At 59.9% G+C, this 25,765-nt stretch overlaps 6 protein-coding genes across 6 annotated transcripts; 1 reads left to right on the top strand and 5 right to left on the bottom strand.

Moving 5' to 3' along the window:
• Positions 1 to 1,353: 1,353 nt before the first annotated feature.
• On the bottom strand, positions 1,354 to 1,719 carry LOC141936469 (feather keratin 3-like). Its single transcript, XM_074853452.1, has one exon. The coding sequence runs from the start codon at positions 1,717 to 1,719 to the stop codon at positions 1,354 to 1,356; it is 366 nt and encodes a 121-aa protein (XP_074709553.1).
• A 4,666-nt stretch (positions 1,720 to 6,385) lies between these two features.
• Positions 6,386 to 6,751, bottom strand: LOC141936470 (feather keratin 3-like). The gene has a single exon (XM_074853453.1). It carries the CDS (start codon positions 6,749 to 6,751, stop codon positions 6,386 to 6,388), a length of 366 nt encoding a protein of 121 aa, XP_074709554.1.
• Positions 6,752 to 11,433: 4,682 nt separating this feature from the next.
• Positions 11,434 to 11,799, bottom strand: LOC141936472 (feather keratin 3-like). Its single transcript, XM_074853454.1, has one exon. It carries the CDS (start codon positions 11,797 to 11,799, stop codon positions 11,434 to 11,436), a length of 366 nt encoding a protein of 121 aa, XP_074709555.1.
• A 942-nt stretch (positions 11,800 to 12,741) lies between these two features.
• Positions 12,742 to 19,017, top strand: LOC141936163 (uncharacterized). Its single transcript, XM_074852888.1, has 5 exons — positions 12,742 to 12,877; positions 13,059 to 13,205; positions 13,583 to 13,639; positions 17,753 to 17,787; positions 18,631 to 19,017. The coding sequence occupies exons 1-5, from the start codon at positions 12,742 to 12,744 to the stop codon at positions 19,015 to 19,017; spliced, it is 762 nt and encodes a 253-aa protein (XP_074708989.1).
• LOC141936473 (feather keratin 3-like) lies at positions 16,482 to 16,847 on the bottom strand. Its single transcript, XM_074853455.1, has one exon. It carries the CDS (start codon positions 16,845 to 16,847, stop codon positions 16,482 to 16,484), a length of 366 nt encoding a protein of 121 aa, XP_074709556.1.
• A 2,513-nt stretch (positions 19,018 to 21,530) lies between the features above and the next one.
• Positions 21,531 to 21,896, bottom strand: LOC141936474 (feather keratin 3-like). Its single transcript, XM_074853456.1, has one exon. The coding sequence runs from the start codon at positions 21,894 to 21,896 to the stop codon at positions 21,531 to 21,533; it is 366 nt and encodes a 121-aa protein (XP_074709557.1).
• Positions 21,897 to 25,765: the final 3,869 nt, after the last annotated feature.

Here is a 25,765-nt window from a genome sequence, read left to right as displayed (position 1 = left end):
TTAAACCACAACAATGATGAAGGGACAGGGAGCAGCTCTCTCCCGGGGAGAGTCTCAGAGTTCTGCAACTGTTCCTCCTGTCTCCGAGGAGGACCGGGGGTTTCTTATCAATGTGCACAGATGCCTGAAGGGAAGGCATCAAGAAGATGCGTCCAGGCTCTTGTCAGAGGTGTCCAGTGCCAGGACAAGAGGCAATGGGCACCAGCTGAAACACAGGAGGCTCTGCCTCAAAAGCGCAAAACTCTTTTGGCACTGTGAGGGTGACCGAGCGCGAGCACAGGTTGTCTCAGGAGGTTGTGGCATTTCTGTTCTTGGAGACAAAGTTGTGTGGACACAGTGCTGGGCAGCCGGCTCTGGGTGACCCTGCTGAGGTGGCAGCATGACAAGATGCCCTGCAAAGGCTCCTGCCCCAGGAATCAGGCAGTTATTTCTGTCATTTTCTGTCTGTGGCAGAGTTGGCCTGTGTTGGGGGTGAGAAGGGGAAGGAGAAAAGGATGGGGAAAGCGAAGGTGAAGGATAAGAGAGTACAGCAGAAGGACAGATGAGAAGATGGGGAAAGGGAAGTGGACTGTGAAGGAGAATGAAAAGAAGAAGAAGAAAGAAAGGGAAAGAAGAAGAAGAAAGAGAAGAGGAAAGGGAACGGGATAGGGAAGAGGAAAGGGAAGCGTCCCCATTGCTTTCTCCCCCAGGGGCTCAGACAGAGCTGTGGAGGCACGAAGGGGGTGGAGTCACAACACGCATTGCCCCTGGGTGGCTCACAGCCCCTGGGGCAGTCACACTCATGCCCAGGGAAGCTTGAGGTCTGCAAATGCCCAAGGGCTTCAGGTCCTGCAGGCAGCAGATCTGTCTGTTCAGGCAGGGCCCTTTGAGCTCAGCTGTGGGACCTTATGTGGACAGAGCTGCCACGGCTGTGGGGTCTCCCCAAAGGCAGCTCAGCCTGGATCTGCTGGGACAGAGAGACTGCCCTGGCCCAGATGGGCGGGGTCACATGCAGGGCGAGGGAGCCCTGCAAACCACGTGGCTCGGTGAAACGAAAAACAAAGAGAGAGGTGTTAGATGCAGGATTCTTTTATTGTAAGTGCAGCAAACAACCAGTGGAGAAAGACACATAAGGCACAGGCAAGCAGGTTGTCCCTGTGGGCTTCAAGAGAGCTGTTCCTTCAGGCTTCTGCCAGGCAGTGGCTGTTGGAGAGACAAGCAAGTGCCCTGTGGGTGGATGGTGGCTTCGTGCCTCTGGGGATGGGCAGGAGCAAGGAGGAGGAGAGGCAGCATGGAGAGAGAAGAAGGGAGGGACAAGGAGAGGAGAAGTGAGGCTGAGATGGCCCAGGGTCTCTGGGTTTTCTGGGGCTCAGTCTAGCAGGGCCCACAGTTGTCCCAGAGCTTCCTGCTGTAGCGGGGCAGGGCGCAAGGGCTGCAGGCGGGAGAAGCGTAGGGTCTGCCAAAGGTGCAGAGGCCCCCTGAGCCCTGCGTGGCCCCGGCACCGTAGAGGCCCCCCAGCCCCAGGGAGCCCCCAAAGGCGGGTGCTCCAGAGGAGCCCACCACGGCTTGCTGGGGGAAGGAGCTGAGGATGGGGCCGGGGAAGGTGACGACGACGGGGGGCGGCTGGATGAAGGCTGACGAGTCGGGGCACTGCCGGGCGCACAGCTCGTTGCAGCTCTCAGCGATGGGCTGGGGGACGGCGATGCCGGTTTTTGGTGGGCACAGGTCATAGCAAGACATCTTTGTGTGGGTTTGGATGGTGCTCTGCAAGAGAACAGAGATAGCAAGAGTGCAGTAGAGGGGAGTGCCTGAGGTGGAGGGACTGGCTCAGGGGGCCAGGAGGAGAAGCGCTCCCAGACTTACCTTGTTCCCCAAGGAGAAGGCGGCCAGAGCAGAGGATGGGAGAGCCTGGCAGAGGCAGAGCTTTTATACCATCCCCGCCATTGCTCAGCACCCCGTGGGCCAATGTGCAGAGGCGACACTCCCTCCTGCCGATGACAATGGTGACAACGGCGCTGTCCAGCTACTGGCCCTCCCTGAGTCAGCATCCCCTCGCCACAGCAGCACACAATGCCTCAGAGCCTTTCCTGCTCTTTCTGCTGTGGCAGCAGCATCTCCCTGCTGGGGGCTGCGCATGGCAGGAGAGGGCTGTGCTTCTGTAGCTCCTGCCTGCCCTGTGCTCTGCCCTGGGAAGACATCTCTGCCCTGCGCCTACAGTTGGGCTCTGCTGGGAGGAGAGTTGTCCCTGAGCCCACCAGGGGCAGCTGCAGCTGAGCCTTCAGATGGGACTCCCAGCTTCCCAGTATCCCGAGGGGAGCCTCTCCCCAGCACCGGCCTCCAGCAATGGGTCTCCTGGGACACCTCTGAAGTACCAGCGGGGCTCGGGCAGAGCTGGCACGAATTTGTGCCGTGTGGGATCAGGGGGGATCTGTGATCTTTGCACCATGCAGCTCAGGAGGGAAGAGCATGAGGGGTCTTTCTGCCCCAGACTGGCTGAGGTCGATGACCAACGCCTGCAGGCAGAGGGAGGCTGGCTCTGTTGGACTTGCGAGTGATGCATCGTGCTGAGCAGGCAGTGCCGCAGAGGAGTGCCTTTGCTGTGCCATTTCGTAACCTCGCACCTCTGTAGATTACAGCCACACGGCGTATGTCATGCGGTCACCAGTATGCGGGAGGCATTTGTGAGGTGCCTTCTTGGTCAATGCCAGGACCCTGGCCTTCCCAGTGGCTATGCAAAGATGGCATGCATCCACCCCGAGACCAAGCCCTTGGGCAAGAGCTCTGGCACGCAGGGCGCTTGCAGTCAGCCTTTGTCACGCTGCGTGCCCTCTTACACACCGAGATAATGAAAAGACACCGGGGCTAATTTGGCCCATGAGATGGCAGCTGGCAAGCGCCCGAGCAGGGTAATTGCAGGGGCTGATAGAGCAGGTTGGGGCTACTGAGGAAGCGGCGTCAGCACAACAGCCCCGTGCCACACAAGGAGGAACCAGGGGCTCGTCCGTCACAGGCCACTTGCTCCCAACTCAGCAGCTCCTCCCCTCACTCTCGCCACATGGCATAAAAGCTCTGCCCTCAGTGAGCACTGGCATCCATCGCTCCTGCCTCGCTCTGCTCAGGAAAAGGGAAGGTGGGTGCCTGTGTGTCTCTGCCTCCTGTGGCAGGGACCAGCTTTGGGCCTCCCTGGCCAGGAGAGCTGTGAGGGCAACAGGCGTGTGGCAGCTGCCTTGTATGGCCAGGGCGGGCTGAGCCACAGCGAGAGGAGGAGGGATCCCCGTGGCCGTGACTCGCAGAGCCAGGCTCTCGGGGAGTCTTTGTGTGCCCTCGGTCTGTAGAGATGAGGGCACTGAGGGGGGCTGTTTGGGCTAAGGGCAAGCGGTGGGCACTGAGGTCATGGTGGTTGCTATGGCCTTTCCAGCTTCAGGGCAGCCCTGGGAAGAGGGCACTGCACAGCTAGGGTATCTCCTCCGCATTCACGACATGTGTTGTTGGTGCTGTGTGTTTCAGGCTCAGCTCTCTCACACAAAGATGTCTTGCTACGACCTGTGCCCACCAAAAACCGGCGTCGCCGTCCCCCAGCCCATCGCTGAGAGCTGCAACGAGCTGTGCGCCCGGCAGTGCCCCGACTCGTCGGCCTTCATCCAGCCGCCCCCCGTCGTCGTCACCTTCCCCGGCCCCATCCTCAGCTCCTTCCCCCAGCAAGCCGTGGTGGGCTCCTCTGGAGCACCTGCCTTTGGGGGCTCCCTGGGGCTGGGGGGCCTCTACGGTGCCGGGGCCACGCTGGGCTCAGGGGGCCTCTGCACCTTTGGCAGACCCTACGCTTCTCCCGCCTGCAGCCCTTGCGCCCTGCCCCGTTACAGCAGGAAGCTCTGGGACACCTGTGGGCCCTGCTAGACGCAGCCCAGCCCCAGGCACTGGCCCCAGCTCAAACACCAACACCACCCCCATGCAGGGCTGTGCTGGCGGGCACGAGGCACTGACCAGTGCTGAGCAGCCCCAGTCCCAGCCAACGCCTGGGTAGCTGGCTGTGCCACACACCCTCAGCCCCATTGCTGCCCCCATTTCCTGCCTTCTGCTCCCCTCCCCTCCTTTCTCCTCCCAGCTGTTGGATGGGGCAGGACGTGGACTTGAAGGGCTCTGTGAGGCTGCAGGACCAAGTCCTCAGGATCTGGAATGCTGCACCAAGGGGGCATCTGGAGTGGAAAGCCATGCTCTGGAGAAGATTTCTCTGCCTCCCACAATACGTGGTAACCAGCCTCTCTGATCTTGCCCACGGTCTGCCTGACAGCCTGTCTTGCCCCTCTGGGCACAATAAAGTTTTCCTGCATCCAAGTCATGTCTCACTCCCTCATTGTCCCAAGCTTGGGAAACCCCGGCGGTAGGTGCCCAGCAGCTGTGGGAGGGTAAATGCTGGGTTCTAGATGCCCAAGGGAGGTGAGGGTGGGAAGTGCTAGGAGAGGGAGGGAGGACGCAGGCAGCAGGCAGGGGAAAGAGAGCCTTGTGGTGGGACTTGCAGGAGCTGGGGAAAGGGCAGAGGGCAGGGAGCAGGGTAGGTGCATTCAGTGCTCCATCACTTCATCTTCTGAGCCCAGGAGCAGCACCAACTCTACAAGGTTCCAGTGCTCTGCAGAAGCACAGGAGAATCTTCAGGCATCTGCACAGAGGAGGCTGGATGAGAGCTACTGTTTAACCTCACACCTGGGGAATGACCGTCAATATTCCATGACATAGGACATCATGCTCAGCAATAGAAAGCTGGGGGAAGAAGAAGGAAGGAGGATCTTGGGAGTGATGGCATTTGTCTCCCAAGTAACCATTGCCAGTGTGGCCGCCCTGCTGTCCTGGAGATGGCTGAACACCTGCCGCTAATGCCAAGTAGAAAATGAATTCCTTATTTGCTTGACAGGCATGCAAGGCTTTTCCTTTACTTCTTAAGCTCTCTTTATCCCAACACACCAGATTTCTCACTTTTAGCCCTCCGATTCACTCACCCATCCCAGCAGCGGAGGAGTGAGCGAGCTGCTCTGGGCTCTTTAGGTGCCAGCTGGGGTTAAACCACAACAATGATGAAGGGACAGGGAGCAGCTCTCTCCCGGGGAGAGTCTCAGAGTTCTGCAACTGTTCCTCCTGTCTCCGAGGAGGACCGGGGGTTTCTTATCAATGTGCACAGATGCCTGAAGGGAAGGCATCAAGAAGATGCGTCCAGGCTCTTGTCAGAGGTGTCCAGTGCCAGGACAAGAGGCAATGGGCACCAGCTGAAACACAGGAGGCTCTGCCTCAAAAGCGCAAAACTCTTTTGGCACTGTGAGGGTGACCGAGCGCGAGCACAGGTTGTCTCAGGAGGTTGTGGCATTTCTGTTCTTGGAGACAAAGTTGTGTGGACACAGTGCTGGGCAGCCAGCTCTGGGTGACCCTGCTGAGGTGGCAGCATGACAAGATGCCCTGCAAAGGCTCCTGCCCCAGGAATCAGGCAGTTATGTCTGTCATTTTCTGTCTGTGGCAGAGTTGGCCTGTGTTGGGGGTGAGAAGGGGAAGGAGAAAAGGATGGGGAAAGCGAAGGTGAAGGATAAGAGAGTACAGCAGAAGGACAGATGAGAAGATGGGGAAAGGGAAGTGGACTGTGAAGGAGAATGAAAAGAAGAAGAAGAAGAAAGAAAGGGAAAGAAGAAGAAGAAAGAGAAGAGGAAAGGGAACGGGATAGGGAAGAGGAAAGGGAAGCGTCCCCATTGCTTTCTCCCCCAGGGGCTCAGACAGAGCTGTGGAGGCACGAAGGGGGTGGAGTCACAACACGCATTGCCCCTGGGTGGCTCACAGCCCCTGGGGCAGTCACACTCATGCCCAGGGAAGCTTGAGGTCTGCAAATGCCCAAGGGCTTCAGGTCCTGCAGGCAGCAGATCTGTCTGTTCAGGCAGGGCCCTTTGAGCTCAGCTGTGGGACCTTATGTGGACAGAGCTGCCACGGCTGTGGGGTCTCCCCAAAGGCAGCTCAGCCTGGATCTGCTGGGACAGAGAGACTGCCCTGGCCCAGATGGGCGGGGTCACATGCAGGGCGAGGGAGCCCTGCAAACCACGTGGCTCGGTGAAACGAAAAACAAAGAGAGAGGTGTTAGATGCAGGATTCTTTTATTGTAAGTGCAGCAAACAACCAGTGGAGAAAGACACATAAGGCACAGGCAAGCAGGTTGGCCCTGTGGGCTTCAAGAGAGCTGTTCCTTCAGGCTTCTGCCAGGCAGTGGCTGTTGGAGAGACAAGCAAGTGCCCTGTGGGTGGATGGTGGCTTCGTGCCTCTGGGGACGGGCAGGAGCAAGGAGGAGGAGAGGCAGCATGGAGAGAGAAGAAGGGAGGGACAAGGAGAGGAGAAGTGAGGCTGAGATGGCCCAGGGTCTCTGGGTTTTCTGGGGCTCAGTCTAGCAGGGCCCACAGTTGTCCCAGAGCTTCCTGCTGTAGCGGGGCAGGGCGCAAGGGCTGCAGGCGGGAGAAGCGTAGGGTCTGCCAAAGGTGCAGAGGCCCCCTGAGCCCTGTGTGGCCCCGGCACCGTAGAGGCCGCCCAGTCCCAAGGAGCCCCCAAAGGCGGGTGCTCCGGAGGAGCCCACCACGGCTTGCTGGGGGAAGGAGCTGAGGATGGGGCCGGGGAAGGTGACGACAACGGGGGGCGGCTGGATGAAGGCCGACGAGTCGGGGCACTGCCGGGCGCACAGCTCGTTGCAGCTCTCAGCGATGGGCTGGGGGACGGCGATGCCGGTTTTTGGTGGGCACAGGTCGTAGCAAGACATCTTTGTGTGGGTTTGGATGGTGCTCTGCAAGAGAACAGAGATAGCAAGAGTGCAGTAGAGGGGAGCGCCTGAGGTGGAGGGACTGGCTCAGGGGTCGAGGAGGAGAAGCGCTCCCAGACTTACCTTGTTCCCCAAGGAGAAGGCGGCCAGAGCAGAGGATGGGAGAGCCTGGCAGAGGCAGAGCTTTTATACCATCCCCGCCATTGCTCAGCACCCCGTGGGCCAATGTGCAGAGGCGACACTCCCTCCTGCCCATGACAATGGTGACAACGGCGCTGTCCAGCTACTGGCCCTCCCTGAGTCAGCATCCCCTCGCCACAGCAGCACACAATGCCTCAGAGCCTTTCCTGCTCTTTCTGCTGTGGCAGCAGCATCTCCCTGCTGGGGGCTGCGCATGGCAGGAAAGGGCCGTGCTTCTGTAGCTCCTGCCTGCCCTGTGCTCTGCCCTGGGAAGACATCTCTGCTCTGTACCCGCAGCCGGGCTCTGCTGGGAGGAGAGTCGTCCCCGAGCCCAGTGGGGCTATTCCCACCAGGGGCAGCTGCAGCTGAGCCTTCAGACGGGACTCCCAGCTCCCCAGCACGCCGAGGGAAGCCCCTGCTCAGCCCTGGCCACGAGCAATGGGGCTCCCAGGACATCTGTGATGGGCTGGTGGGGCTCGGGCAGGGCTGGCACGAGCTTGTGCCGTGTGGGATCAGGAGGGGATCTGTGATCTTTGCACCATGCAGCTCAGGAGGGAAGAGCATGAGGGGTCTTTCTGCCCCAGACTGGCTGAGGTCGATGACCAACGCCTGCAGGCAGAGGGAGGCTGGCTCTGTTGGACTGGCGAGTGATGCATCGTGCTGAGCAGGCAGTGCCGCAGAGGAGTGCCTTTGCTGTGCCATTTCGTAACCTCGCACCTCTGTAGATTACAGCCACACGGCGTATGTCATGCGGTCACCGGTATGCGGGAGGCATTTGCGAGGTACCTTCTTGGTCAGTGCCAGGACCCTGGCCTTCCCAGTGGCTATGCAAAGATGGCATGCATCCACCCCGAGACCAAGCCCTTGGGCAAGAGCTCTGGCACGCAGGGCGCTTGCAGTCAGCCTTTGTCACGCTGCGTGCCCTCTTACACACCGAGATAATGAAAAGACACCGGGGCTAATTTGGCCCATGAGATGGCAGCTGGCAAGCGCCCGAGCAGGGTAATTGCAGGGGCTGATAGAGCAGGTTGGGGCTACTGAGGAAGCGGCGTCAGCACAACAGCCCCGTGCCACACAAGGAGGAACCAGGGGCTCGTCCGTCACAGGCCACTTGCTCCCAACTCAGCAGCTCCTCCCCTCACTCTCGCCACATGGCATAAAAGCTCTGCCCTCAGTGAGCACTGGCATCCATCGCGCCTGCCTCGCTCTGCTCAGGAAAAGGGAAGGTGGGTGCCTGTGTGTCTCTGCCTCCTGTGGCAGGGACCAGCTTTGGGCCTCCCTGGCCAGGAGAGCTGTGAGGGCAGCAGGCGTGTGGCAGCTGCCTTGGATGGCCAGGGTGGGCTGAGCCACAGCGAGAGGAGGAGGGATCCCCGTGGCCGTGACTCGCAGAGCCAGGCTCTCGGGGAGTCTTTGTGTGCCCTCGGTCTGTAGAGATGAGGGCACTGAGGGGGGCTGTTTGGGCTAAGGGCAGGCGGTGGGCACTGAGGTCATGGTGGTTGCTATGGCCTTTCCAGCTTCAGGGCAGCCCTGGGAAGAGGGCACTGCACAGCTAGGGTATCTCCTCCGCATTCACGACATCTGTTCTTGGGGTTGTGTGTTTCAGGCTCAGCTCTCTCACACAAAGATGTCTTGCTACAACCTGTGTCCACCGAAAACCGGCGTCACCGTCCCCCAGCCCATCGCTGAGAGCTGCAACGAGCTGTGCGCCCGGCAGTGCCCCGACTCGTCGGCCTTCATCCAGCCGCCCCCCGTCGTCGTCACCTTCCCCGGCCCCATCCTCAGCTCCTTCCCCCAGCAAGCCGTGGTGGGCTCCTCCGGAGCACCCGCCTTTGGGGGCTCCCTGGGGCTGGGGGGCCTCTACGGTGCCGGGGCCACGCTGGGCTCAGGGGGCCTCTGCACCTTTGGCAGACCCTACGCTTCTCCCGCCTGCAGCCCTTGCGCCCTGCCCCGCTACAGCAGGAAGCTCTGGGACACCTGTGGGCCCTGCTAGACGCAGCCCAGCCCCAGGCACTGGCCCCAGCTCAAACACCAACACCACCCCCATGCAGGGCTGTGCTGGCGGGCACGAGTCACTGACCAGTGCTGAGCAGCCCCAGTCCCAGCCAACGCCTGGGTAGCTGGCTGTGCCACACACCCTCAGCCCCATTGCTGCCCCCGTTGCCTGCCTTCTGCTCCCCTCCCCTCCTTTCTCCTCCCAGCTGTTGGATGGGGCAGGACGTGGACTTGAAGGGCTCTGTGAGGCTGCAGGACCAAGTCCTCAGGATCTGGAATGCTGCACCAAGGGGGCATCTGGAGTGGAAAGCCATGCTCTGGAGAAGATTTCTCTGCCTCCCACAATACGTGGTAACCAGCCTCTCTGATCTTGCCCACGGTCTGCCTGACAGCCTGTCTTGCCCCTCTGGGCACAATAAAGTTTTCCTGCATCCAAGTCATGTCTCACTCCCTCATTGTCCCAAGCTTGGGAAACCCCGGCGGTAGGTGCCCAGCAGCTGTGGGAGGGTAAATGCTGGGTTCTAGATGCCCAAGGGAGGTGAGGGTGGGAAGTGCTAGGAGAGGGAGGGAGGACGCAGGCAGCAGGCAGGGGAAAGAGAGCCTTGTGGTGGGACTTGCAGGAGCTGGGGAAAGGGCAGAGGGCAGGGAGCAGGGTAGGTGCATTCAGTGCTCCATCACTTCATCTTCTGAGCCCAGGAGCAGCACCAACTCTACAAGGTTCCAGTGCTCTGCAGAAGCACAGGAGAATCTTCAGGCATCTGCACAGAGGAGGCTGGATGAGAGCTACTGTTTAACCTCACACCTGGGGAATGACCGTCAATATTCCATGACATAGGACATCATGCTCAGCAATAGAAAGCTGGGGGAAGAAGAAGGAAGGAGGATCTTGGGAGTGATGGCATTTGTCTCCCATGTAACCATTGCCAGTGTGGCCGCCCTGCTGTCCTGGAGATGGCTGAACACCTGCCGCTAATGCCAAGTAGAAAATGAATTCCTTATTTGCTTGACAGGCATGCAAGGCTTTTCCTTTACTTCTTAAGCTCTCTTTATCCCAACACACCAGATTTCTCACTTTTAGCCCTCCGATTCACTCACCCATCCCAGCAGCGGAGGAGTGAGCGAGCTGCTCTGGGCTCTTTAGGTGCCAGCTGGGGTTAAACCACAACAATGATGAAGGGACAGGGAGCAGCTCTCTCCCGGGGAGAGTCTCAGAGTTCTGCAACTGTTCCTCCTGTCTCCGAGGAGGACTGGGGGTTTCTTATCAATGTGCACAGATGCCTGAAGGGAAGGCATCAAGAAGATGCGTCCAGGCTCTTGTCAGAGGTGTCCAGTGCCAGGACAAGAGGCAATGGGCACCAGCTGAAACACAGGAGGCTCTGCCTCAAAAGCGCAAAACTCTTTTGGCACTGTGAGGGTGACCGAGCGCGAGCACAGGTTGTCTCAGGAGGTTGTGGCATTTCTGTTCTTGGAGACAAAGTTGTGTGGACACAGTGCTGGGCAGCCGGCTCTGGGTGACCCTGCTGAGGTGGCAGCATGACAAGATGCCCTGCAAAGGCTCCTGCCCCAGGAATCAGGCAGTTATGTCTGTCATTTTCTGTCTGTGGCAGAGTTGGCCTGTGTTGGGGGTGAGAAGGGGAAGGAGAAAAGGATGGGGAAAGCGAAGGTGAAGGATAAGAGAGTACAGCAGAAGGACAGATGAGAAGATGGGGAAAGGGAAGTGGACTGTGAAGGAGAATAAAAAGAAGAAGAAGAAGAAAGAAAGGGAAAGAAGAAGAAGAAAGAGAAGAGGAAAGGGAACGGGATAGGGAAGAGGAAAGGGAAGCGTCCCCATTGCTTTCTCCCCCAGGGGCTCAGACAGAGCTGTGGAGGCACGAAGGGGGTGGAGTCACAACACGCATTGCCCCTGGGTGGCTCACAGCCCCTGGGGCAGTCACACTCATGCCCAGGGAAGCTTGAGGTCTGCAAATGCCCAAGGGCTTCAGGTCCTGCAGGCAGCAGATCTGTCTGTTCAGGCAGGGCCCTTTGAGCTCAGCTGTGGGACCTTATGTGGACAGAGCTGCCACGGCTGTGGGGTCTCCCCAAAGGCAGCTCAGCCTGGATCTGCTGGGACAGAGAGACTGCCCTGGCCCAGATGGGCGGGGTCACATGCAGGGCGAGGGAGCCCTGCAAACCACGTGGCTCGGTGAAACGAAAAACAAAGAGAGAGGTGTTAGATGCAGGATTCTTTTATTGTAAGTGCAGCAAACAACCAGTGGAGAAAGACACATAAGGCACAGGCAAGCAGGTTGTCCCTGTGGGCTTCAAGAGAGCTGTTCCTTCAGGCTTCTGCCAGGCAGTGGCTGTTGGAGAGACAAGCAAGTGCCCTGTGGGTGGATGGTGGCTTCGTGCCTCTGGGGATGGGCAGGAGCAAGGAGGAGGAGAGGCAGCATGGAGAGAGAAGAAGGGAGGGACAAGGAGAGGAGAAGTGAGGCTGAGATGGCCCAGGGTCTCTGGGTTTTCTGGGGCTCAGTCTAGCAGGGCCCACAGTTGTCCCAGAGCTTCCTGCTGTAGCGGGGAAGGGCGCAAGGGCTGCAGGCGGGAGAAGCGTAGGGTCTGCCAAAGGTGCAGAGGCCCCCTGAGCCCTGCGTGGCCCCGGCACCGTAGAGGCCCCCCAGCCCCAGGGAGCCCCCAAAGGCGGGTGCTCCGGAGGAGCCCACCACGGCTTGCTGGGGGAAGGAGCTGAGGATGGGGCCGGGGAAGGTGACGACGACGGGGGGCGGCTGGATGAAGGCCGACGAGTCGGGGCACTGCCGGGCGCACAGCTCGTTGCAGCTCTCAGCGATGGGCTGGGGGACAGCGATGCCGGTTTTTGGTGGGCACAGGTCGTAGCAAGACATCTTTGTGTGGGTTTGGATGGTGCTCTGCAAGAGAACAGAGATAGCAAGAGTGCAGTAGAGGGGAGCGCCTGAGGTGGAGGGACTGGCTCAGGGGGCCAGGAGGAGAAGCTCTCCCAGACTTACCCTGTTCCCCAAGGAGAAGGCGGCCAGAGCAGAGGATGGGAGAGCCTGGCAGAGGCAGAGCTTTTATACCATCCCCGCCATTGCTCAGCACCCCATGGGCCAATGTGCAGAGGCGACACTCACTCCTGCCGATGACAATGGTGACAACGGTGCTGTCCAGCTACTGGCCCTCCCTGAGTCAGCATCCCCTCGCCACAGCAGCACACAATGCCTCAGAGCCTTTCCTGCTCTTTCTGCTGTGGCAGCAGCATCTCCCTGCTGGGGGCTGCGCATGGCAGGAAAGGGCCGTGCTTCTGTAGCTCCTGCCTGCCCTGTGCTCTGCCCTGGGAAGACATCTCTGCTCTGTACCCGCAGCCGGGCTCTGCTGGGAGGAGAGTCGTCCCCGAGCCCAGTGGGGCTATTCCCACCAGGGGCAGCTGCAGCTGAGCCTTCAGACGGGACTCCCAGCTCCCCAGCACGCCGAGGGAAGCCCCTGCTCAGCCCTGGCCACGAGCAATGGGGCTCCCAGGACATCTGTGATGGGCTGGTGGGGCTCGGGCAGGGCTGGCACGAGCTTGTGCCGTGTGGGATCAGGAGGGGATCTGTGATCTTTGCACCATGCAGCTCAGGAGGGAAGAGCATGAGGGGTCTTTCTGCCCCAGACTGGCTGAGGTCGATGACCAACGCCTGCAGGCAGAGGGAGGCTGGCTCTGTTGGACTGGCGAGTGATGCATCGTGCTGAGCAGGCAGTGCCGCAGAGGAGTGCCTTTGCTGTGCCATTTCGTAACCTCGCGCCTTTGTAGATTACAGCCACACGGCGTATGTCATGCGGTCACCGGTATGCGGGAGGCATTTGCGAGGTACCTTCTTGGTCAGTGCCAGGACCCTGGCCTTCCCAGTGGCTATGCAAAGATGGCATGCATCCACCCCGAGACCAAGCCCTTGGGCAAGAGCTCTGGCACGCAGGGCGCTTGCAGTCAGCCTTTGTCACGCTGCGTGCCCTCTTACACACCGAGATAATGAAAAGACACCGGGGCTAATTTGGCCCATGAGATGGCAGCTGGCAAGCGCCTGAGCAGGGTAATTGCAGGGGCTGATAGAGCAGGTTGGGGCTACTGAAGAAGCGGCGTCAGCACAACAGCCCCGTGCCACACAAGGAGGAACCAGGGGCTCGTCCGTCACAGGCCACTTGCTTCCAACTCAGCAGCTCCTCCCCTCACTCTCGCCACATGGCATAAAAGCTCTGCCCTCAGTGAGCACTGGCATCCATCGCGCCTGCCTCGCTCTGCTCAGGAAAAGGGAAGGTGGGTGCCTGTGTGTCTCTGCCTCCTGTGGCAGGGACCAGCTTTGGGCCTCCCTGGCCAGGAGAGCTGTGAGGGCAGCAGGCGTGTGGCAGCTGCCTTGGATGGCCAGGGCGGGCTGAGCCACAGCGAGAGGAGGAGGGATCCCCGTGGCCGTGACTCGCAGAGCCAGGCTCTCGGGGAGTCTTTGTGTGCCCTCGGTCTGTAGAGATGAGGGCACTGAGGGGGGCTGTTTGGGCTAAGGGCAGGCGGTGGGCACTGAGGTCATGGTGGTTGCTATGGCCTTTCCAGCTTCAGGGCAGCCCTGGGAAGAGGGCACTGCACAGCTAGGGTATCTCCTCCGCATTCACGACATCTGTTCTTGGGGTTGTGTGTTTCAGGCTCAGCTCTCTCACACAAAGATGTCTTGCTACGACCTGTGCCCACCGAAAACCGGCGTCGCCGTCCCCCAGCCCATCGCTGAGAGCTGCAACGAGCTGTGCGCCCGGCAGTGCCCCGACTCGTCGGCCTTCATCCAGCCGCCCCCCGTTGTCGTCACCTTCCCCGGCCCCATCCTCAGCTCCTTCCCCCAGCAAGCCGTGGTGGGCTCCTCCGGAGCACCCGCCTTTGGGGGCTCCCTGGGGCTGGGGGGCCTCTACGGTGCCGGGGCCACGCTGGGCTCAGGGGGCCTCTGCACCTTTGGCAGACCCTACGCTTCTCCCGCCTGCAGCCCTTGCGCCCTGCCCCGCTACAGCAGGAAGCTCTGGGACACCTGTGGGCCCTGCTAGACGCAGCCCAGCCCCAGGCACTGGCCCCAGCTCAAACACCAACACCACCCCCATGCAGGGCTGTGCTGGCAGGCACGAGGCACTGACCAGTGCTGAGCAGCCCCAGTCCCAGCCAACGCCTGGGTAGCTGGCTGTGCCACACACCCTCAGCCCCATTGCTGCCCCCGTTGCCTGCCTTCTGCTCCCCTCCGCTCCTTTCTCCTCCCAGCTGTTGGATGGGGCAGGACGTGGACTTGAAGGGCTCTGTGAGGCTGCAGGACCAAGTCCTCAGGATCTGGAATGCTGCACCAAGGGGGCATCTGGAGTGGAAAGCCATGCTCTGGAGAAGATTTCTCTGCCTCCCACAATACGTGGTAACCAGCCTCTCTGATCTTGCCCACGGTCTGCCTGACAGCCTGTCTTGCCCCTCTGGGCACAATAAAGTTTTCCTGCATCCAAGTCATGTCTCACTCCCTCATTGTCCCAAGCTTGGGAAACCCCGGCGGTAGGTGCCCAGCAGCTGTGGGAGGGTAAATGCTGGGTTCTAGATGCCCAAGGGAGGTGAGGGTGGGAAGTGCTAGGAGAGGGAGGGAGGACGCAGGCAGCAGGCAGGGGAAAGAGAGCCTTGTGGTGGGACTTGCAGGAGCTGGGGAAAGGGCAGAGGGCAGGGAGCAGGGTAGGTGCATTCAGTGCTCCATCACTTCATCTTCTGAGCCCAGGAGCAGCACCAACTCTACAAGGTTCCAGTGCTCTGCAGAAGCACAGGAGAATCTTCAGGCATCTGCACAGAGGAGGCTGGATGAGAGCTACTGTTTAACCTCACACCTGGGGAATGACCGTCAATATTCCATGACATAGGACATCATGCTCAGCAATAGAAAGCTGGGGGAAGAAGAAGGAAGGAGGATCTTGGGAGTGATGGCATTTGTCTCCCATGTAACCATTGCCAGTGTGGCCGCCCTGCTGTCCTGGAGATGGCTGAACACCTGCCGCTAATGCCAAGTAGAAAATGAATTCCTTATTTGCTTGACAGGCATGCAAGGCTTTTCCTTTACTTCTTAAGCTCTCTTTATCCCAACACACCAGATTTCTCACTTTTAGCCCTCCGATTCACTCACCCATCCCAGCAGCGGAGGAGTGAGCGAGCTGCTCTGGGCTCTTTAGGTGCCAGCTGGGGTTAAACCACAACAATGATGAAGGGACAGGGAGCAGCTCTCTCCCGGGGAGAGTCTCAGAGTTCTGCAACTGTTCCTCCTGTCTCCGAGGAGGACCGGGGGTTTCTTATCAATGTGCACAGATGCCTGAAGGGAAGGCATCAAGAAGATGCGTCCAGGCTCTTGTCAGAGGTGTCCAGTGCCAGGACAAGAGGCAATGGGCACCAGCTGAAACACAGGAGGCTCTGCCTCAAAAGCGCAAAACTCTTTTGGCACTGTGAGGGTGACCGAGCGCGAGCACAGGTTGTCTCAGGAGGTTGTGGCATTTCTGTTCTTGGAGACAAAGTTGTGTGGACACAGTGCTGGGCAGCCAGCTCTGGGTGACCCTGCTGAGGTGGCAGCATGACAAGATGCCCTGCAAAGGCTCCTGCCCCAGGAATCAGGCAGTTATGTCTGTCATTTTCTGTCTGTGGCAGAGTTGGCCTGTGTTGGGGGTGAGAAGGGGAAGGAGAAAAGGATGGGGAAAGCGAAGGTGAAGGATAAGAGAGTACAGCAGAAGGACAGATGAGAAGATGGGGAAAGGGAAGTGGACTGTGAAGGAGAATGAAAAGAAGAAGAAGAAGAAAGAAAGGGAAAGAAGAAGAAGAAAGAGAAGAGGAAAGGGAACGGGATAGGGAAGAGGAAAGGGAAGCGTCCCCATTGCTTTCTCCCCCAGGGGCTCAGACAGAGCTGTGGAGGCACGAAGGGGGTGGAGTCACAACACGCATTGCCCCTGGGTGGCTCACAGCCCCTGGGGCAGTCACACTCATGCCCAGGGAAGCTTGAGGTCTGCAAATGCCCAAGGGCTTCAGGTCCTGCAGGCAGCAGATCTGTCTGTTCAGGCAGGGCCCTTTGAGCTCAGCTGTGGGACCTTATGTGGACAGAGCTGCCACGGCTGTGGGGTCTCCCCAAAGGCAGCTCAGCCTGGATCTGCTGGGACAGAGAGACTGCCCTGGCCCAGATGGGCGGGGTCACATGCAGGGCGAGGGAGCCCTGCAAACCACGTGGCTCGGTGAAACGAAAAACAAAGAGAGAGGTGTTAGATGCAGGATTCTTTTATTGTAAGTGCAGCAAACAACCAGTGGAGAAAGACACATAAGGCACAGGCAAGCAGGTTGTCCCTGTGGGCTTCAAGAGAGCTGTTCCTTCAGGCTTCTGCCAGGCAGTGGCTGTTGGAGAGACAAGCAAGTGCCCTGTGGGTGGATGGTGGCTTCGTGCCTCTGGGGACGGGCAGGAGCAAGGAGGAGGAGAGGCAGCATGGAGAGAGAAGAAGGGAGGGACAAGGAGAGGAGAAGTGAGGCTGAGATGGCCCAGGGTCTCTGGGTTTTCTGGGGCTCAGTCTAGCAGGGCCCACAGTTGTCCCAGAGCTTCCTGCTGTAGCGGGGAAGGGCGCAAGGGCTGCAGGCGGGAGAAGCGTAGGGTCTGCCAAAGGTGCAGAGGCCCCCTGAGCCCTGCGTGGCCCCGGCACCGTAGAGGCCGCCCAGTCCCAAGGAGCCCCCAAAGGCGGGTGCTCCGGAGGAGCCCACCACGGCTTGCTGGGGGAAGGAGCTGAGGATGGGGCCGGGGAAGGTGACGACAACGGGGGGCGGCTGGATGAAGGCCGACGAGTCGGGGCACTGCCGGGCGCACAGCTCGTTGCAGCTCTCAGCGATGGGCTGGGGGACAGCGATGCCGGTTTTTGGTGGGCACAGGTCGTAGCAAGACATCTTTGTGTGGGTTTGGATGGTGCTCTGCAAGAGAACAGAGATAGCAAGAGTGCAGTAGAGGGGAGCGCCTGAGGTGGAGGGACTGGCTCAGGGGGCCAGGAGGAGAAGCTCTCCCAGACTTACCCTGTTCCCCAAGGAGAAGGCGGCCAGAGCAGAGGATGGGAGAGCCTGGCAGAGGCAGAGCTTTTATACCATCCCCGCCATTGCTCAGCACCCCATGGGCCAATGTGCAGAGGCGACACTCCCTCCTGCCGATGACAATGGTGACAACGGTGCTGTCCAGCTACTGGCCCTCCCTGAGTCAGCATCCCCTCGCCACAGCAGCACACAATGCCTCAGAGCCTTTCCTGCTCTTTCTGCTGTGGCAGCAGCATCTCCCTGCTGGGGGCTGCGCATGGCAGGAAAGGGCCGTGCTTCTGTAGCTCCTGCCTGCCCTGTGCTCTGCCCTGGGAAGACATCTCTGCTCTGTACCCGCAGCCGGGCTCTGCTGGGAGGAGAGTCGTCCCCGAGCCCAGTGGGGCTATTCCCACCAGGGGCAGCTGCAGCTGAGCCTTCAGACGGGACTCCCAGCTCCCCAGCACGCCGAGGGAAGCCCCTGCTCAGCCCTGGCCACGAGCAATGGGGCTCCCAGGACATCTGTGATGGGCTGGTGGGGCTCGGGCAGGGCTGGCACGAGCTTGTGCCGTGTGGGATCAGGAGGGGATCTGTGATCTTTGCACCATGCAGCTCAGGAGGGAAGAGCATGAGGGGTCTTTCTGCCCCAGACTGGCTGAGGTCGATGACCAACGCCTGCAGGCAGAGGGAGGCTGGCTCTGTTGGACTGGCGAGTGATGCATCGTGCTGAGCAGGCAGTGCCGCAGAGGAGTGCCTTTGCTGTGCCATTTCGTAACCTCGCGCCTTTGTAGATTACAGCCACACGGCGTATGTCATGCGGTCACCGGTATGCGGGAGGCATTTGCGAGGTACCTTCTTGGTCAGTGCCAGGACCCTGGCCTTCCCAGTGGCTATGCAAAGATGGCATGCATCCACCCCGAGACCAAGCCCTTGGGCAAGAGCTCTGGCACGCAGGGCGCTTGCAGTCAGCCTTTGTCACGCTGCGTGCCCTCTTACACACCGAGATAATGAAAAGACACCGGGGCTAATTTGGCCCATGAGATGGCAGCTGGCAAGCGCCCGAGCAGGGTAATTGCAGGGGCTGATAGAGCAGGTTGGGGCTACTGAAGAAGCGGCGTCAGCACAACAGCCCCGTGCCACACAAGGAGGAACCAGGGGCTCGTCCGTCACAGGCCACTTGCTCCCAACTCAGCAGCTCCTCCCCTCACTCTCGCCACATGGCATAAAAGCTCTGCCCTCAGTGAGCACTGGCATCCATCGCGCCTGCCTCGCTCTGCTCAGGAAAAGGGAAGGTGGGTGCCTGTGTGTCTCTGCCTCCTGTGGCAGGGACCAGCTTTGGGCCTCCCTGGCCAGGAGAGCTGTGAGGGCAGCAGGCGTGTGGCAGCTGCCTTGGATGGCCAGGGCGGGCTGAGCCACAGCGAGAGGAGGAGGGATCCCCGTGGCCGTGACTCGCAGAGCCAGGCTCTCGGGGAGTCTTTGTGTGCCCTCGGTCTGTAGAGATGAGGGCACTGAGGGGGGCTGTTTGGGCTAAGGGCAGGCGGTGGGCACTGAGGTCATGGTGGTTGCTATGGCCTTTCCAGCTTCAGGGCAGCCCTGGGAAGAGGGCACTGCACAGCTAGGGTATCTCCTCCGCATTCACGACATCTGTTCTTGGGGTTGTGTGTTTCAGGCTCAGCTCTCTCACACAAAGATGTCTTGCTACGACCTGTGCCCACCGAAAACCGGCGTCGCCGTCCCCCAGCCCATCGCTGAGAGCTGCAACGAGCTGTGCGCCCGGCAGTGCCCCGACTCGTCGGCCTTCATCCAGCCGCCCCCCGTCGTCGTCACCTTCCCCGGCCCCATCCTCAGCTCCTTCCCCCAGCAAGCCGTGGTGGGCTCCTCCGGAGCACCCGCCTTTGGGGGCTCCCTGGGGCTGGGGGGCCTCTACGGTGCCGGGGCCACGCTGGGCTCAGGGGGCCTCTGCACCTTTGGCAGACCCTACGCTTCTCCCGCCTGCAGCCCTTGCGCCCTTCCCCGCTACAGCAGGAAGCTCTGGGACACCTGTGGGCCCTGCTAGACGCAGCCCAGCCCCAGGCACTGGCCCCAGCTCAAACACCAACACCACCCCCATGCAGGGCTGTGCTGGCGGGCACGAGGCACTGACCAGTGCTGAGCAGCCCCAGTCCCAGCCAACGCCTGGGTAGCTGGCTGTGCCACACACCCTCAGCCCCATTGCTGCCCCCGTTGCCTGCCTTCTGCTCCCCTCTGCTCCTTTCTCCTCCCAGCTGTTGGATGGGGCAGGACGTGGACTTGAAGGGCTCTGTGAGGCTGCAGGACCAAGTCCTCAGGATCTGGAATGCTGCACCAAGGGGGCATCTGGAGTGGAAAGCCATGCTCTGGAGAAGATTTCTCTGCCTCCCACAATACGTGGTAACCAGCCTCTCTGATCTTGCCCACGGTCTGCCTGACAGCCTGTCTTGCCCCTCTGGGCACAATAAAGTTTTCCTGCATCCAAGTCATGTCTCACTCCCTCATTGTCCCAAGCTTGGGAAACCCCGGCGGTAGGTGCCCAGCAGCTGTGGGAGGGTAAATGCTGGGTTCTAGATGCCCAAGGGAGGTGAGGGTGGGAAGTGCTAGGAGAGGGAGGGAGGACGCAGGCAGCAGGCAGGGGAAAGAGAGCCTTGTGGTGGGACTTGCAGGAGCTGGGGAAAGGGCAGAGGGCAGGGAGCAGGGTAGGTGCATTCAGTGCTCCATCACTTCATCTTCTGAGCCCAGGAGCAGCACCAACTCTACAAGGTTCCAGTGCTCTGCAGAAGCACAGGAGAATCTTCAGGCATCTGCACAGAGGAGGCTGGATGAGAGCTACTGTTTAACCTCACACCTGGGGAATGACCGTCAATATTCCATGACATAGGACATCATGCTCAGCAATAGAAAGCTGGGGGAAGAAGAAGGAAGGAGGATCTTGGGAGTGATGGCATTTGTCTCCCATGTAACCATTGCCAGTGTGGCCGCCCTGCTGTCCTGGAGATGGCTGAACACCTGCCGCTAATGCCAAGTAGAAAATGAATTCCTTATTTGCTTGACAGGCATGCAAGGCTTTTCCTTTACTTCTTAAGCTCTCTTTATCCCAACACACCAGATTTCTCACTTTTAGCCCTCCGATTCACTCACCCATCCCAGCAGCGGAGGAGTGAGCGAGCTGCTCTGGGCTCTTTAGGTGCCAGCTGGGGTTAAACCACAACAATGATGAAGGGACAGGGAGCAGCTCTCTCCCGGGGAGAGTCTCAGAGTTCTGCAACTGTTCCTCCTGTCTCCGAGGAGGACCGGGGGTTTCTTATCAATGTGCACAGATGCCTGAAGGGAAGGCATCAAGAAGATGCGTCCAGGCTCTTGTCAGAGGTGTCCAGTGCCAGGACAAGAGGCAATGGGCACCAGCTGAAACACAGGAGGCTCTGCCTCAAAAGCGCAAAACTCTTTTGGCACTGTGAGGGTGACCGAGCGCGAGCACAGGTTGTCTCAGGAGGTTGTGGCATTTCTGTTCTTGGAGACAAAGTTGTGTGGACACAGTGCTGGGCAGCCAGCTCTGGGTGACCCTGCTGAGGTGGCAGCATGACAAGATGCCCTGCAAAGGCTCCTGCCCCAGGAATCAGGCAGTTATGTCTGTCATTTTCTGTCTGTGGCAGAGTTGGCCTGTGTTGGGGGTGAGAAGGGGAAGGAGAAAAGGATGGGGAAAGCGAAGGTGAAGGATAAGAGAGTACAGCAGAAGGACAGATGAGAAGATGGGGAAAGGGAAGTGGACTGTGAAGGAGAATGAAAAGAAGAAGAAGAAGAAAGAAAGGGAAAGAAGAAGAAGAAAGAGAAGAGGAAAGGGAACGGGATAGGGAAGAGGAAAGGGAAGCGTCCCCATTGCTTTCTCCCCCAGGGGCTCAGACAGAGCTGTGGAGGCACGAAGGGGGTGGAGTCACAACACGCATTGCCCCTGGGTGGCTCACAGCCCCTGGGGCAGTCACACTCATGCCCAGGGAAGCTTGAGGTCTGCAAATGCCCAAGGGCTTCAGGTCCTGCAGGCAGCAGATCTGTCTGTTCAGGCAGGGCCCTTTGAGCTCAGCTGTGGGACCTTATGTGGACAGAGCTGCCACGGCTGTGGGGTCTCCCCAAAGGCAGCTCAGCCTGGATCTGCTGGGACAGAGAGACTGCCCTGGCCCAGATGGGCGGGGTCACATGCAGGGCGAGGGAGCCCTGCAAACCACGTGGCTCGGTGAAACGAAAAACAAAGAGAGAGGTGTTAGATGCAGGATTCTTTTATTGTAAGTGCAGCAAACAACCAGTGGAGAAAGACACATAAGGCACAGGCAAGCAGGTTGTCCCTGTGGGCTTCAAGAGAGCTGTTCCTTCAGGCTTCTGCCAGGCAGTGGCTGTTGGAGAGACAAGCAAGTGCCCTGTGGGTGGATGGTGGCTTCGTGCCTCTGGGGGACGGGCAGGAGCAAGGAGGAGGAGAGGCAGCATGGAGAGAGAAGAAGGGAGGGACAAGGAGAGGAGAAGTGAGGCTGAGATGGCCCAGGGTCTCTGGGTTTTCTGGGGCTCAGTCTAGCAGGGCCCACAGTTGTCCCAGAGCTTCCTGCTGTAGCGGGGAAGGGCGCAAGGGCTGCAGGCGGGAGAAGCGTAGGGTCTGCCAAAGGTGCAGAGGCCCCCTGAGCCCTGCGTGGCCCCGGCACCGTAGAGGCCGCCCAGTCCCAAGGAGCCCCCAAAGGCGGGTGCTCCGGAGGAGCCCACCACGGCTTGCTGGGGGAAGGAGCTGAGGATGGGGCCGGGGAAGGTGACGACAACGGGGGGCGGCTGGATGAAGGCCGACGAGTCGGGGCACTGCCGGGCGCACAGCTCGTTGCAGCTCTCAGCGATGGGCTGGGGGACAGCGATGCCGGTTTTTGGTGGGCACAGGTCGTAGCAAGACATCTTTGTGTGGGTTTGGATGGTGCTCTGCAAGAGAACAGAGATAGCAAGAGTGCAGTAGAGGGGAGCGCCTGAGGTGGAGGGACTGGCTCAGGGGGCCAGGAGGAGAAGCTCTCCCAGACTTACCCTGTTCCCCAAGGAGAAGGCGGCCAGAGCAGAGGATGGGAGAGCCTGGCAGAGGCAGAGCTTTTATACCATCCCCGCCATTGCTCAGCACCCCATGGGCCAATGTGCAGAGGCGACACTCCCTCCTGCCGATGACAATGGTGACAACGGTGCTGTCCAGCTACTGGCCCTCCCTGAGTCAGCATCCCCTCGCCACAGCAGCACACAATGCCTCAGAGCCTTTCCTGCTCTTTCTGCTGTGGCAGCAGCATCTCCCTGCTGGGGGCTGCGCATGGCAGGAAAGGGCCGTGCTTCTGTAGCTCCTGCCTGCCCTGTGCTCTGCCCTGGGAAGACATCTCTGCTCTGTACCCGCAGCCGGGCTCTGCTGGGAGGAGAGTCGTCCCCGAGCCCAGTGGGGCTATTCCCACCAGGGGCAGCTGCAGCTGAGCCTTCAGACGGGACTCCCAGCTCCCCAGCACGCCGAGGGAAGCCCCTGCTCAGCCCTGGCCACGAGCAATGGGGCTCCCAGGACATCTGTGATGGGCTGGTGGGGCTCGGGCAGGGCTGGCACGAGCTTGTGCCGTGTGGGATCAGGAGGGGATCTGTGATCTTTGCACCATGCAGCTCAGGAGGGAAGAGCATGAGGGGTCTTTCTGCCCCAGACTGGCTGAGGTCGATGACCAACGCCTGCAGGCAGAGGGAGGCTGGCTCTGTTGGACTGGCGAGTGATGCATCGTGCTGAGCAGGCAGTGCCGCAGAGGAGTGCCTTTGCTGTGCCATTTCGTAACCTCGCGCCTTTGTAGATTACAGCCACACGGCGTATGTCATGCGGTCACCGGTATGCGGGAGGCATTTGCGAGGTACCTTCTTGGTCAGTGCCAGGACCCTGGCCTTCCCAGTGGCTATGCAAAGATGGCATGCATCCACCCCGAGACCAAGCCCTTGGGCAAGAGCTCTGGCACGCAGGGCGCTTGCAGTCAGCCTTTGTCACGCTGCGTGCCCTCTTACACACCGAGATAATGAAAAGACACCGGGGCTAATTTGGCCCATGAGATGGCAGCTGGCAAGCGCCCGAGCAGGGTAATTGCAGGGGCTGATAGAGCAGGTTGGGGCTACTGAAGAAGCGGCGTCAGCACAACAGCCCCGTGCCACACAAGGAGGAACCAGGGGCTCGTCCGTCACAGGCCACTTGCTCCCAACTCAGCAGCTCCTCCCCTCACTCTCGCCACATGGCATAAAAGCTCTGCCCTCAGTGAGCACTGGCATCCATCGCGCCTGCCTCGCTCTGCTCAGGAAAAGGGAAGGTGGGTGCCTGTGTGTCTCTGCCTCCTGTGGCAGGGACCAGCTTTGGGCCTCCCTGGCCAGGAGAGCTGTGAGGGCAGCAGGCGTGTGGCAGCTGCCTTGGATGGCCAGGGCGGGCTGAGCCACAGCGAGAGGAGGAGGGATCCCCGTGGCCGTGACTCGCAGAGCCAGGCTCTCGGGGAGTCTTTGTGTGCCCTCGGTCTGTAGAGATGAGGGCACTGAGGGGGGCTGTTTGGGCTAAGGGCAGGCGGTGGGCACTGAGGTCATGGTGGTTGCTATGGCCTTTCCAGCTTCAGGGCAGCCCTGGGAAGAGGGCACTGCACAGCTAGGGTATCTCCTCCGCATTCACGACATCTGTTCTTGGGGTTGTGTGTTTCAGGCTCAGCTCTCTCACACAAAGATGTCTTGCTACGACCTGTGCCCACCGAAAACCGGCGTCGCCGTCCCCCAGCCCATCGCTGAGAGCTGCAACGAGCTGTGCGCCCGGCAGTGCCCCGACTCGTCGGCCTTCATCCAGCCGCCCCCCGTCGTCGTCACCTTCCCCGGCCCCATCCTCAGCTCCTTCCCCCAGCAAGCCGTGGTGGGCTCCTCCGGAGCACCCGCCTTTGGGGGCTCCCTGGGGCTGGGGGGCCTCTACGGTGCCGGGGCCACGCTGGGCTCAGGGGGCCTCTGCACCTTTGGCAGACCCTACGCTTCTCCCGCCTGCAGCCCTTGCGCCCTGCCCCGCTACAGCAGGAAGCTCTGGGACACCTGTGGGCCCTGCTAGACGCAGCCCAGCCCCAGGCACTGGCCCCAGCTCAAACACCAACACCACCCCCATGCAGGGCTGTGCTGGCGGGCACGAGGCACTGACCAGTGCTGAGCAGCCCCAGTCCCAGCCAACGCCTGGGTAGCTGGCTGTGCCACACACCCTCAGCCCCATTGCTGCCCCCGTTGCCTGCCTTCTGCTCCCCTCTGCTCCTTTCTCCTCCCAGCTGTTGGATGGGGCAGGACGTGGACTTGAAGGGCTCTGTGAGGCTGCAGGACCAAGTCCTCAGGATCTGGAATGCTGCACCAAGGGGGCATCTGGAGTGGAAAGCCATGCTCTGGAGAAGATTTCTCTGCCTCCCACAATACGTGGTAACCAGCCTCTCTGATCTTGCCCACGGTCTGCCTGACAGCCTGTCTTGCCCCTCTGGGCACAATAAAGTTTTCCTGCATCCAAGTCATGTCTCACTCCCTCATTGTCCCAAGCTTGGGAAACCCCGGCGGTAGGTGCCCAGCAGCTGTGGGAGGGTAAATGCTGGGTTCTAGATGCCCAAGGGAGGTGAGGGTGGGAAGTGCTAGGAGAGGGAGGGAGGACGCAGGCAGCAGGCAGGGGAAAGAGAGCCTTGTGGTGGGACTTGCAGGAGCTGGGGAAAGGGCAGAGGGCAGGGAGCAGGGTAGGTGCATTCAGTGCTCCATCACTTCATCTTCTGAGCCCAGGAGCAGCACCAACTCTACAAGGTTCCAGTGCTCTGCAGAAGCACAGGAGAATCTTCAGGCATCTGCACAGAGGAGGCTGGATGAGAGCTACTGTTTAACCTCACACCTGGGGAATGACCGTCAATATTCCATGACATAGGACATCATGCTCAGCAATAGAAAGCTGGGGGAAGAAGAAGGAAGGAGGATCTTGGGAGTGATGGCATTTGTCTCCCATGTAACCATTGCCAGTGTGGCCGCCCTGCTGTCCTGGAGATGGCTGAACACCTGCCGCTAATGCCAAGTAGAAAATGAATTCCTTATTTGCTTGACAGGCATGCAAGGCTTTTCCTTTACTTCTTAAGCTCTCTTTATCCCAACACACCAGATTTCTCACTTTTAGCCCTCCGATTCACTCACCCATCCCAGCAGCGGAGGAGTGAGCGAGCTGCTCTGGGCTCTTTAGGTGCCAGCTGGGGTTAAACCACAACAATGATGAAGGGACAGGGAGCAGCTCTCTCCCGGGGAGAGTCTCAGAGTTCTGCAACTGTTCCTCCTGTCTCCGAGGAGGACCGGGGGTTTCTTATCAATGTGCACAGATGCCTGAAGGGAAGGCATCAAGAAGATGCGTCCAGGCTCTTGTCAGAGGTGTCCAGTGCCAGGACAAGAGGCAATGGGCACCAGCTGAAACACAGGAGGCTCTGCCTCAAAAGCGCAAAACTCTTTTGGCACTGTGAGGGTGACCGAGCGCGAGCACAGGTTGTCTCAGGAGGTTGTGGCATTTCTGTTCTTGGAGACAAAGTTGTGTGGACACAGTGCTGGGCAGCCAGCTCTGGGTGACCCTGCTGAGGTGGCAGCATGACAAGATGCCCTGCAAAGGCTCCTGCCCCAGGAATCAGGCAGTTATGTCTGTCATTTTCTGTCTGTGGCAGAGTTGGCCTGTGTTGGGGGTGAGAAGGGGAAGGAGAAAAGGATGGGGAAAGCGAAGGTGAAGGATAAGAGAGTACAGCAGAAGGACAGAT

The sequence above is a fragment of the Strix uralensis genome, chromosome 32 (genome assembly GCF_047716275.1).
Source record: "Strix uralensis isolate ZFMK-TIS-50842 chromosome 32, bStrUra1, whole genome shotgun sequence".
Taxonomy (NCBI): domain Eukaryota; kingdom Metazoa; phylum Chordata; class Aves; order Strigiformes; family Strigidae; genus Strix; species Strix uralensis.
Note: the sequence above shows the minus strand (reverse complement) of the source record. Positions and strands in the feature narration are given on the sequence as shown.

What these genes read in the sequence shown, in the direction of transcription:
- LOC141936163 (XM_074852888.1), top strand. Translation starts at nt 12,742, where the DNA reads ATGCGGGAGGCATTTGCGAGGTACCTTCTTGGTCAGTGCCAGGACCCT. An exon ending in TCTGCTCAGGAAAAGGGAAG is followed by an intron (nt 13,206 to 13,582) that starts GTGGGTGCCTGT and finishes TGTGTGTTTCAG; the next exon opens with GCTCAGCTCTCTCACACAAA. An exon ending in CGTATGTCATGCGGTCACCG is followed by an intron (nt 17,788 to 18,630) that starts GTATGCGGGAGG and finishes TGTGTGTTTCAG; the next exon opens with GCTCAGCTCTCTCACACAAA.
- LOC141936469 (XM_074853452.1), bottom strand. Translation starts at nt 1,719, where the DNA reads ATGTCTTGCTATGACCTGTGCCCACCAAAAACCGGCATCGCCGTCCCC.
- LOC141936470 (XM_074853453.1), bottom strand. Translation starts at nt 6,751, where the DNA reads ATGTCTTGCTACGACCTGTGCCCACCAAAAACCGGCATCGCCGTCCCC.
- LOC141936474 (XM_074853456.1), bottom strand. Translation starts at nt 21,896, where the DNA reads ATGTCTTGCTACGACCTGTGCCCACCAAAAACCGGCATCGCTGTCCCC.
- LOC141936473 (XM_074853455.1), bottom strand. Translation starts at nt 16,847, where the DNA reads ATGTCTTGCTACGACCTGTGCCCACCAAAAACCGGCATCGCTGTCCCC.
- LOC141936472 (XM_074853454.1), bottom strand. Translation starts at nt 11,799, where the DNA reads ATGTCTTGCTACGACCTGTGCCCACCAAAAACCGGCATCGCTGTCCCC.